Source organism: Cygnus atratus, chromosome 1, assembly GCF_013377495.2.
Source record: "Cygnus atratus isolate AKBS03 ecotype Queensland, Australia chromosome 1, CAtr_DNAZoo_HiC_assembly, whole genome shotgun sequence".
Classification (NCBI taxonomy): Eukaryota; Metazoa; Chordata; class Aves; order Anseriformes; family Anatidae; genus Cygnus; species Cygnus atratus.
The window spans coordinates 70,819,343-70,831,692 of NC_066362.1; the positions used below are offsets into that span (position 1 = coordinate 70,819,343).

The 12,350-nt window shown below is 36.4% G+C and overlaps 1 protein-coding gene across 1 annotated transcript in view; it reads left to right on the plus strand.

Moving 5' to 3' along the window:
- Positions 1–12,350, plus strand: part of LOC118250065 (potassium voltage-gated channel subfamily KQT member 1-like) — a 517,473-nt gene that overhangs the window by 307,144 nt on the left and 197,979 nt on the right. The window contains exon 15 of the mRNA XM_035550693.2: positions 3,738–3,799. Within this exon, the coding sequence (XP_035406586.1) occupies positions 3,738–3,799 (62 nt within the window). The remainder of the gene's footprint in view (positions 1–3,737; positions 3,800–12,350) is intronic.

Consider the following 12,350-nt stretch of genomic DNA (forward strand, 5'->3'; position numbering starts at 1 on the left):
TAATGCCAAAGTAAAACAAAAGATGCAGTGTTCAGATTCAGAAAAGCAGTTCGTCTGAACCTCTTGGATCTACATAAGCAGGTGGAAATCCCTGGAGAAAACGGATTTCTTGTAAACCTTTGGCAGTTCCATTTCTTGCTTTATTTCCCACTTTCAGTAGTCCCAATACTAAACTTGATATCATTTCCTGAGGTTTTGAGATATCTTTAAGAATTTGGAATATCCTAGTTGTAACAAGGCTTGAATTCTTCATTTTCTGTTTGAAAAAAAAAAAAAGAATGGCTTTCAGATAGATACATTTTATAAATGTTGAGTTAGTTTACATCTAGTGGTAGGCACTGTAGAAGTAAAACTCACAGAAGACTCTTACTCTGTAAAAGTAGAGTAGATCATTTCCAGCTTTTATCATTTTCAGACCATCTGGCTGTAATTCATTCACTGTCCTAATGTTCCCCGTAAGTATTTTTTCAAACCAAAGAAAAAATCTGTTTTCTTAAAAGTTTGATATATTCTGATGAGATAGAACACATTAATTGAGTGGGGAAAAAAAAAATTATGCTGCTGTCTCTCATTTGATTTTTCTCTTTTGCTCATTTAAGATGGAATTGCTGTTTTTTGTAAAAGAAACAAAAATTGAATAACCAGCAATATGTCATTTATATCATGTGCTTCCAATTGAAGAAAGAGTTGGGGTTGGCCCTTCTTGTTTTCTCGGCTAGTGTGGGCAATATTAAAAAAGCTTTAATTCTTTTTTTTTTTCTCTCTTTTTTTTTTTTTTTTCAAGAGGCATCTCATATCATCACTAGAAAAAAGGATGTAGCATCTTTGTGAAAAAATTAGGAATTAAATACAGGTGGATATTGTTTCGAAAGCCATAGAGTGTGTATACTGAGGAAGGCAAAGGCTTTCAGGGAAAAAATTTATGTACTAGCAAAGATGAGATAATATATAGGTGACCTAAGAACTGTTCAGTCTCCTAAGTATAATACTTATTGCTTATACAGTACTGTTTTATCTGATGGAAGTCTAAATATACTAAATGATGGTTTGATCATATCAACCATGTGAAACATGCTGGTTTCAGGATTTATTTTTCTTTATGCTTCTGAGCTAAAATTTGTTCATATATATTTTCATCCTGTTATAAATAATTGTGACTCCTTTCATGATGACCATGCATGTTCTCTTTCTGTTTGAGCCTTTCACACATATATGAGCTGTTACTAAAATGTGTAGATGATCTCTCTGTTTTGTTGAAGACACATAAAAAAAAAAGACTAAACTTAGTAATTAAAGAAAGTCACATAAAAAACAGACTAAACTTAATAATTAAAGAAAGTTATTTTGGATTACAAAGCAAAGAATGTAAAAACTAAGATACTTCAGATTTACAGTTAGCCATGCTATCTTTTCAATTATGTAAAAGCAAATAATCTAATATAGAAAGTCTAAAGTCATATCTCTTGAAAAGACTTGAGAGAGAAAGCATAAACATGAGATAGAAATCAAATGTATTTGAGCAATGTTATCTGAACTTCTGCCTACCATTCTTACCACAATTCTCTGCACATTGTATATACAATCCATTTACTTTTAGATAAAGATGGTCTTTGTTAGAGAAAAATGCTTGTAAATTAGAGCTGAATGCTGATTTAAATGGAGGCTAAAAAGAAATGGGAAAGAGTGCAGCCTTTTGTGACTTACATAGCATGGATGCTAATAAAGGGATGGAGAGGACGCAGCTACATGTGTGTATATCATGCATTTCTCTTCAACTGACAAGAGAGCCACATGCCACAAAATAGCTTTTTATCTGCTTCCTATTTTCTTGTTTTCTGTTCTACACTGCATTCAAGAATAACTAAGATAAAAAACATTATTAACTTGGTTTGGCTGTTTTGGCATGTCTTGGTGATTATAGGAAGGATGAAATTAGAGCTGGTGAGGAAATTATTATTAAAAAAAAAGTGGGTTTTCTTGTTTTATTTTTCTTGCTGTGTTATTGTTTGTTTGTTTATATATATGTATGTATGTTAGACCTAAACAATAAAAGCACTTCCTACTCACTGCTGTTCAAATCACATCCCAATTTAGAAATCCTTAAACACAAAAGTATAGACTTTAAAAGATGTGTCTACAGATTTGCTAATTAGAGAGTAGACTAAATTGTTCATTATTTCATTTTAGACAGAAATGAATATATAGGTAAACTTGAGCCTCAACCTTTTTATCTTTTTATAGGATTCTGTGCTTGTGGACTAATCAGTGATGAACGCCACACATGTATGAGCCAAGCTGTGTCATTTGTTTTGTCCCTACACAGTGTCCTTGAACAGTCTTTGAATTTTCTCTCTGTATGGTGTTTATGGTATTTACACCTCTAAATTTTCTTATGAAGCACTTCTCCCTTCTAATGCCTGTGCAGAGCTGTCAAGGGACAATGGCCTTTTTAATATTCTAGGTGATCTGTAGAGAAGGAAAGCAAGAAGAGTACTCTTGCCAGCATTGCTTTTTGCAAGTTTTCCTCTAAGGTATATGTGTACCTTCAGATGAACTTTGGTGCAAATGTATGTCTAAAAGTATCACATTAGCAAACATATATGCTGCTAATGGTAAGGCAAGTACCATCCACTGAGGAATGCAAGAATGTGAGTTCCCTGAAAAATGAGCACACATACAGCAGTAAGGGAGAAGGCTGATACACTATAAATTCACACCTCAGCCTGTCTGCCAGTAAGCCCTTTAGATTGTGCTCATGCTCCATGCAAAATGGGCTGAAATAGCTCTAAAACCCAAGGCTCAACCACTCATAAATGTGGAATAATTTATGGAACAAGCAAAGAGAAATTACTGCAGCCCAATACTGGAATAACAGTTTAGACAAAAAATGTATCCAACTTCCATTGACACGGGTTTCTAGGTTACTTTAGAATTTGAGGTGTGTTTTGTTTTGTTTTGTTTTTATGTTTTGTTTTTCTTGTGAATGTTTTCTCCTAGCTCAGCATATATACATTTTTGTGCTTTTTTCCCGTGGACTAACACTTCCAAAGTATGTCATTCCTTTGCAATTGGTAATGTAAACACAAAGAATAGAACCCACTTTACACAGCTTTAATTCTTGGCTCCCCACCCCACTGTTTGCAGTGTGTAAGTGAAGCAATTTGCATAACTGGTCTTCAATAAGAAGGTTTCACAAAGACTAGGAGGAGAAAAGGATGGAGATGCAAGTGTTTTTCCCAGCATCATCCCTCTGCACTGACAGGATAGGTCTCTGCCATTCCAGCCACTGAGCCCCAAGACAGTGCTCCCTCCTACATCTACAACCTCAATTGAAAATTATACGTATTTCTGTGTGTAAAGATACATTGCACATGTCAAAATGGGATGTATGCATAGGGATCGTATCTATTCCACCTAATTATGTGCCTTTATTTGAGATGATTAAAGAAGGAACCAGATCACCTCAGACTCTTTCTATTCTTCATGTCCACGGAGTACCTCCACCAAGGTCCAGATTGTCCTTTAGGCTAACTTAATCTGGTCCGTTAGACAATAACTCCCTTCTCTCTCAGTACCCTCTTTCACTTCCGTACACTATGAAAAATTCTCTCTTGTTATGTTGGTGTCATTTATATTACTGTAATATTTTACCAGCTGAAATAGCACTAGATATGATTCATAGTTTGAGTTTTCTCTCAATCTAATGAATGTCCCATTCCTATTCTTATTTTATTTAGAAAAAGGGATAGACAAAGGATACTATACTGTAGGAGCCAGACTGATTCGGCTAGAGGATAAGGTAAGTGCATGAAAGCTTTTTTCTTTCTGAGTAATGATATCTGATCTACTAACATGCAAGATAGTATCTTGGCATGATTTACTTTAGAATTACAGGGCACCATAATAAAGAATAATATCCTAATTTTTGTAAGGCAGTCATTGAAGTATCATGTGCATGGTGTTCAGCATTAACTGTTTACCTGCCATGCAGATTTTGTTCTTGATTTTAAAAGGGACCACTTACATGTTGAAGCCAAATCACATATCTTGTAGGTAGATAGTACCATGAACTGATGAGGTGTTTGTTGTACCACAATTAGTGAGTTAAACAGAAAGGCTACAATCAAGAGCCTTTGTTGATATCTCAGCAGTCTTGAAGTTCTCTAATGTTTACTGCATTTTCCCCTGTGCAGTTATCTTTGTAACAGTTCTACCCCTCCCTCCACTGAATTCAGTTATTCTCTCCAAGAAGGTGTTCATCTGTGTTATTAATTAGCATTATACAGAAGTATGCCTAAAGGCCGAGGCCCAGTGAAGCTCTATTGTTTTAGGCCTATTGCAAACATCCTCAAGAGTTTTTCTCACTCAAGTGATAGCAAAAGTACAAGTTCACTTAAGAGGAGAAATCTATTTTTCTAATACTGTCAGCTCTCTTGAAGGCATACCTATCCCTTAAAAAATGGTGACTCTAAATAGTGTGCTTCCTATGGACAGTAGTGGCATAGTCACTTTGGTGTGTGATATGATGTAATGTTTCAAACAAAAGTCCATTTGAATTTAGCATAAGCATTTCCTATTTGTGTCTTATTCTTATTCAAAACTTGTCACACAAGTTTTATTTTCATGTCTTTCCAGGGAGTGGGGAGAGAAGAAAAGGGGAAGGAAGCCTTTCATCACATAAGAATTTAAGAGTTGTGCTTCTTGCCCCCTCACCCCTCCCCCCCCACAAAAAAAAAAAAAAAAGAAATTAAACAAAAACGATTTCTCCCTTTATTGCCTAACATCTAATGATCATTGTTAGAACAACATTGGAAATATGTGAGGCTGTGATGTCAAAGGATGGGTTTTCTTTGACTTTTAGCTTTCTTAGTGTCAGGGAATGAGCTTTGCAGGAAAAGACAATTTATCTGAGGTAACTTTTAAAGTGGATTGGTCCCTTGTGTGGACAGTCTCATTCAAAGTGAAAGTGGCTTTCATTCAAATTAGCTCAATTAACTTTAAAAGAGATATATGGCTCTTTAACCTCTATATGTTTTGTGAATTCACACCACTAGTTTATTCAGATTTCTTGAATATGCTTGTATAGAGACACCAACAATATGGGTTTGAAAATTCAGCAAATGTAAAATAAATAAATAAATAAATAAATTACTTTGTGTGAGAAATGTTGCTAGCACTGTAAATACTTCCAGTAGCAGTTTTTCGTGGTCTCCCGACTGCTCCATATTTATGAAGAAAAAAGGTCAGAAAGTTATTAATGTGTCTGGTGGTGTCCCAGTTTTAGCACAGTATGCTGTGGATTTGATAACTTTTGATTTCAAAGCCTTAATTTGAGTACTGCTGGGGTATCAGTGTAAGAAGAGGAATGTTACAAGACATGTCTGTGTACACAGCAGATGCTGCAATGAATGATCTCTGTTGCAGGTGTCTGCTTATGCTCTGCTCTTACAGCTTAAACCTGTAGACCAAACTCTTGATGATTCTAAATACTAAAATTTTCATCAATACTGCCTTGATTGTAAATGCTCAGAGATGATGAAGCAACGTGGTTTAGCTTTATCATATTAACTGTCTGGCATGTGGTAACCAGTCTGTAGCAGAGATTTACAACAACGTTCTTGGAACAGTCCTGCAAGTAGAAAAAAAAAAAAAAAAAAAGGAACACCAAACACCACCACCACCACCAAAACACACAATGGTGGAACCAACTTAACATGCTTTAGGCATAATCTAAATATAGTTTTGCAAACCCAAACCATTCGTGTGGGCAAAGCCTAGCTGCTGTTTTGTTTGAATAATTAAACCATAGTGCTTTAACTGACCACATACTGTATGGGAACAGGTGATTTCTATCTCTTTACTCATTGTTCTGGAGAAAACAAAGAGAAGGGAATAAAAATATGTCAAGATATTTTCATAAGATGATGCTATGAAACATATTCAATCATTGCAACTTCTTTTTTGTTCTCAAATCAAGCAACAAATGTAAAATAAAACACCCGAGTCTGATGGAACCCAGTGCCTTTGTTCTTCCAGTACAAATTAGCCTTCTGGTAGGTGTATAGGACTTTATGTTTCTGCCAAGAAAGTAGACAAAGTACAAAAAAAAGGGGTTGTGGGGTTTGTTTTGTTTTCGTGCTTTTGTGTTTTGTTTTTTAGTATTTGTAACGTTTTGGCACATTAGGCTAAAATATATATGTTTACATAGTGAAAACAAAGTTAAGCTTCCCAGATATCTCTATTTTAATAGGACAATAGAAGCAACTGCATCCTGTTGTCAAACTGTTTCCCCTAAACTATTTTCCCAAGTCTCACGGGATCTCCTGCTTTAATAGTTCACTGCATAGTAGCTGCTATGTGCCCAAATGTGGAATAATATTGGAGTCAGGAAAGACAAGCTGGGTTTCAACCTCTGAGGAGAATAAATGAAGCAAGGGCATGTCTGACAACAGGCTCCAGCTGGTGGTGAAAAATGATCTCCCCCTTGGAACTAGAAAACCTTTGGGATCAGCCTCATGCCCCTGGAGAAATTATTTTAACATTCATTCGCCCAGTACAGTCATGGCAGCCTCCCAGCCAAATGACACATCTGATAGCATGACACATTTTTGGACAAAGGCCAGTTGGTGTAGACTGATAAAAAGGCAGTACAGATTTCTATGATACAATCTGTATCAATAAGCTATTACTACACTTCTAGCCCAGAGTGATCTTTCCCACCAGCATTTTCCCGTTCATTTGTTTTTGTTGTTTCTCTGAAAGGGAATTAGAAAGTAATTCAACCATTCATAGATGCGTGTTGTTCTAGATAAAGCCACATTAATGCTTTTTTTTATAAAGTTTGAAAAGGAGGGAGAAAGAATTGTGCGTTTATGATGGTTAGTATAAACTTCGTTCCCTTTGGTAGTTTGCTGCTATTTGAGTTAAAATGCTGGATTTGCCATACAGAAAGCATAGGCACAGGTGTCTGAAGTGGTTGCTTAGTGATAGATAAAAGTTTTGGGGCAAAAATGTCCCAAAGGCTCGATGATAACAGCCTTCCATTCATTTTGCATGAGCAGTCTCGTCTGCAAGCTCTCTTTTGTGGCTGTCAGAGCTCCATATGTGATTTAAGGTAACAAGGAAGAGGTAAGAACACTAATGTGTAGGATGAAGCACCACGCAAGTCCACATAAAACAGAGTTGAAATAAACTTGTATTCACTTTTAAGCACTCCAGAGCTGACTGGAAAGGGATGAAATGTATGGTGGCAGTTTCCAGACAATATGTGAAACTCTTTTTGGCAACATCAATGCTGTGCAAGGCTGTTCTCATTAACAAGGCATGTTGCACAGTGTAAGTTTACCCATAACAGTTTTCAACCTATTTTTCCCTGAGTAGGACATAAAGAACTTACTTTGTCATGGTCAACATTAATAACCTATTGTGGTTCTTTTCAAATAAACATTGAGATGTTTAGAGAAAGAATGGAGCTTCTTTCCCAACACATGATATGTGCCATTTGGCCGACCCTTTCCTTAGTTTGATGGCAGGATTTAATTTTAAATTGCGGTATGCAGCTATTGACAGATTCTTTTGAAACGTATTAAGAGGGAGATTGGTTCCAAGATGATGTTCCAGAGTTGGCATTAGTTTCTTTTTAAAACTGTAAACTAATGCTTCTTTATGATGAAATGCGTATTCTTCCTTTTTCTTTTCTTTTCAAAATTAGAAACAAAAATCTTGGTGTGCTGCGTCCAACTGCACGGCAACCTATAAATAAAAACAGGAGAGAAAAGAATCTACAAATGAAAGCTTAGAAGGGACAGCTGTGTTGTCTTTGAAAAGGAAATCTATTAGGTACTTTTGTAATTATATGGCAGTCTTCTTTATGTGGTATTTACAGTTATGATTTATGTCCATATTACCATAACTATTTCCATACTTATAGACAACATGTGATAATATTGGGAGCCAAAAGCAACCATTTGGTAGCATTTAAAAAATGCGGAAACACTAAGAGAAAACAGGGCAGTAAAGCAGAACCCTTCTGAGCTTTATACATCTGGATAATGTGAACCAGAACAAAAGTGTTGTCCAATGTAAACAAACGTAGAGGTTCGATTGTGGTGATAAACTCTCTCTTTACCAATTTAAAAACTCATTTAAAGTTGGGAGCTAAAATGATGGTCTCAGAGAAGAGTGGTATTTCCCTATCATCTTCTTCCACCTGGATAACAGAGAGATGGATGCTAGTGAATCTGACTCCTGCTGTGATTACATCAGGAGTCATGAAGTAGTAAATTATTTATTATGACAATGCCTGCAAGTACCACTCTAGCAAAAGCCTTGTCAGAATTTCCATTAGAAACCTGTAATTTGTGGGTGGGGTGATTGGCATAACTGAACTGCATTAAAAAAAAGGGGGTGGGGGGAGTGAAAATTTTTGCACAACAAGTCACAAAATGTGCAGGATACGTTTTTGAGGTTTCAAGAATATGTCTGAATTAAACCCAACAAATGCCTTTGCTAGCAAAAATATATTTTGGCACTAAGGTGTTTGTGGGTTATTTTCCCCCAGTTGCTTAAACATTGAGTCATTCTCTAATATAAAGCTTTACAGAAGGATTTTTGCAAATGGGCATTACATGGTTTTTTTTAGCTACTAAAACAGGCTGATAGTTCTTAAAAGTAGCTATCTGAGATGCATTGTCATTCCTTGCTGTAAACAGGAAAAGTGTTTCTCATCCTGACCCTTTATTATTTGCAAATATGCATGAACAGTGCTGATTTTTGTGGTATATCTCCTCAGCACAAATAGGGAGAGAGGGGGAGTGTCAAAATTTAACGTCTAATGTGATTTGCAGTTACTTGTAGATCTCTCATGAAGGAGTATTGTACATATTCTTGGAGCACGTTCTGTTCAAGGAGATGGACAGGAGGTTCACAATGAGAGATGCTATGAATATGTATTTGGGATAGGGTGCCAGTAAACACAAAGCACAATCTCATTTATTCTGTAGCAGTCCAGCACAAATCCATCAATTCTGTACCTTACCCATGAAGTCATTGAATTTTTATTTTGAAGCTATTGCCTAACAAAAATATAAAATAAAATAAAAACATCCTAAAAGTAATCTCGTTGCAGCTGATGCTTCAAGGCAAATTGTGCTTTCATTTATGCCAGTGAAGATACTTGGGATTTATTCAGGAGTAAATTACAGCAAATTTCTTAAATGGATTTAAACAGGATTCCGGCTCATGTTCTCACATGCTGCTCAACAGCAGTGAAATGACAGAGATGAGGTGAAAGCAGAAATGGGACTCAAATAGTTCAGAATTAATCTGAGAGAAATCATATTTTTCATCTGTTATGCCTAAGAAGATCTTTCTTGTATGCTGGGGATTTAAGGAACCATAGATCTGAAGTTGTGCTTGTGTTCTAGTACTGAAGCATCAAGACAGGTTTTTAGTCTGAAGACCACGTAATGCTGATTTAACAGCTTAGATCATAGCTGCACAGCTTTTCTACTTTGCTAGATGACTTCTTAATGCAGAAAGGAACTATGGCAGCCTGGACTTCTTTTGACCATTTGTCCTGGTTTTACATTTCTGAGATAAACCATGTTTAAAAAAGAAGGAGAAGGAAGGGCCAGTTTTGAGGTGCCTGGTTGTAATGGTAATGTCTAAAGGATCAGAAAAAAATAAAACCTGACTATGAAACACCTTTCAGGCAAAAGGAAAGAACAGAGATAGATCGTATATCCTGAAGCATATCTGAACAAATCCTGCCTGAGTTCTTCCCTTCTGGTTCTTGTTATGAAGCCTTATCATAAATGGTACTTGGTAGCACCCTCCTATTATTAAGGTTGTATACCACTTTCCATTATAAAACTCTTTTTTTAGTTGCTTACATCTTTGCCAAACTTGAGCCATCTGGGCTGAAATTTTCCAAGGCAGATGTCTGCCTCAGGCTGAGTTTTTCTGGAAAATTTATATATGAGTGTGGGTCATCCTTTCTATATCACAGTAACCTGACCCACTGTGAAGATTCTCCCAAAAGTAAACATAAAAATGTTTAACATAAAAATGTTAAACATAAAAATGTAAATGGAAAACACTTGAGCCTCTTCTAAATTTGAGCAAGAAAATTGGACAGAAATGGAACATTATCTGCCAGTCTTGAGACCCAGAGGCCTGATCCAAAACATAGTGAACTCAGCAGGAGGCTTTCACAGGGATCAGGCCCTGATTTTTAATTGGTGAGGGAGCAAAGAGTTTCACATAGTGAGCATTTGCCAGGACGCAATTCACCACCATAAATCAAACGTTAAATAATTCCGAAGCCCAATAAACGAGCATGCAGATGACAGTGTCTGCTCCCCAGTGACTGCACGGACTGTTCATTAGGATCCAGCTTGAATAGTTCGATCTCATTTATAGCAGTCCCAAGAATTGCTGTGATTAGGCAATTGATACATTCTCATTGCTTTTCTGCTCTCTTGGCTGGATCTGCTCTGGTGGAACTAAAACCACCCAGCAAACTCTGCCCATGACATCCTGGAGCATGCTGGGGTTGGGGGAGGCAGGGGCTCATGTTCACATGCTGCATAGCAGCCTGAAGTCAGTTTGCAGCTACTTTACATTTAATAAGAAACAAAGAGAGTTGCTCATGGAAGACGTACTCTGTACTAAGTCTTCTTCATGAGAACATGCAGATTAACTGTGAATACTGAGATAGAAACAGAAAAGTGATTTAGGGCTGCTGGTAAATAATGAAGCCTTAGGGGAATGGAATCTTTCACAGGCTATTACCATGCTGGAAGTCTAATCCACGTTGATGTGCCTGGGCTGTTTAACCTTGGGGAACCTGACTGCCAAAGCTGTTTATAGCCACTTCTGCTAGTCCAGTTGAGGATGCCTTCTGCTGGAGCTGTGATTAATGCAGCTGAGGTTCAAGAGTCCACCCAGGTGCAGCCCACACTTGTCTTAGTTGACGTGAAATTATTAATTCAAATTGCCTTGATAGTCTAGCACAAAAAATAACAACAGCAACAACAACAAATCATACTTGCAGGAATTAATGTCAGATGATGGAGCCTTCAGTTATTAAAAGCTGCCTCTTACATTATGCAGATAGCAAAGGGGAGCAGAGTTTCAAGACTACACAGACTGAACAGCCTGATCTACAATCATGTGCTGACTTGTGCCTCACAGGGAGTGAGTGCATTGTTAGAATCGAAGCAAACCATTCTTCCCCCAGTTTGACGAAGGAGCAATATGAAATGCTGTCTTGCTTGTACAAAAGGAACCAAAACCTTCAAAATATAATCATCAGTTTTTAATCAAAATTGAGAAAAGGGTCATAAACTCAAAGTTGTTAGCTTCTTGTAATTTCTGAGAAAACAGGTGCTTGGGTAAAGGACAGATATTTTGCTAATCCCCCTGCTCCTAGCAGAAATGATTGCAGTGTGTTTGGCTCTTCTCAGGTGCTGGAGAGTCTGGCCGCAAACGTATGGGAAACAAAGCTCTGCTAGTTCTGCTTGGGAACCAACAAAATAATTTATTTAGTAATGGCGGGTGAGAAATTGTATTTTTACCTTAAGAATATTCTGGAGATCTTTTTTCTTTTTTTTTTTTATAAAAACTCAAGTCCTCCCACAACGACCTTTGAGTTGGAATTCCAAAGAATGAGAGAAATCACATCAATTATAAGAATTTTTATTTCTACCTTTCTATACATGTAAAGGTTATTCCAAATCAGCTTAAAATTCTAAGTGGTAGGTCATCCTAGATCCCCAAACAAAATACCTTCATTGAAAGAGAAGTATGAAAACTAAGTATTTTGACATTTTTCTAGCATCTTCAACTAAATAAATAAATCCATCAAACCAATCTTTTCTTAGGAACACTTTTTAATTGCTATTTTCTGATTAAAATAAATTTTATTTGAACAATTTTAATGAGCACCAATTGTTGCCAGTGTTAAATTACTTAATTTTGAAGGCTATTTTCAAATATAGATACGTAGCTGTCCTTAGCTGTTTATGGCTGTATGCTGCAAATGCTGCCCTACGGACAAGTCGAGAGTTTTACACTGGAACATTTCTCCATCTGAAAATGACAATTTGTTTCCAGTGGAACATTTTTTGAAAAGGTGTCACATTCTGTGGAACTGTACTTTAAATCATATACTGAAAGCAAGGATTTCCAATTTTCCACTTCAAAGGAACTTTTTGAAAATCAGAATTGGGTTGAAATACTCTGTTTTTTTTATAGGATCATTGCAGTTGAACTGTTTTTTTGTTGTTGTTGTTTTGTTTTGTTTTCTAATTCATTTGTTTAATATTGTTATTATTTAATTCTCTTTC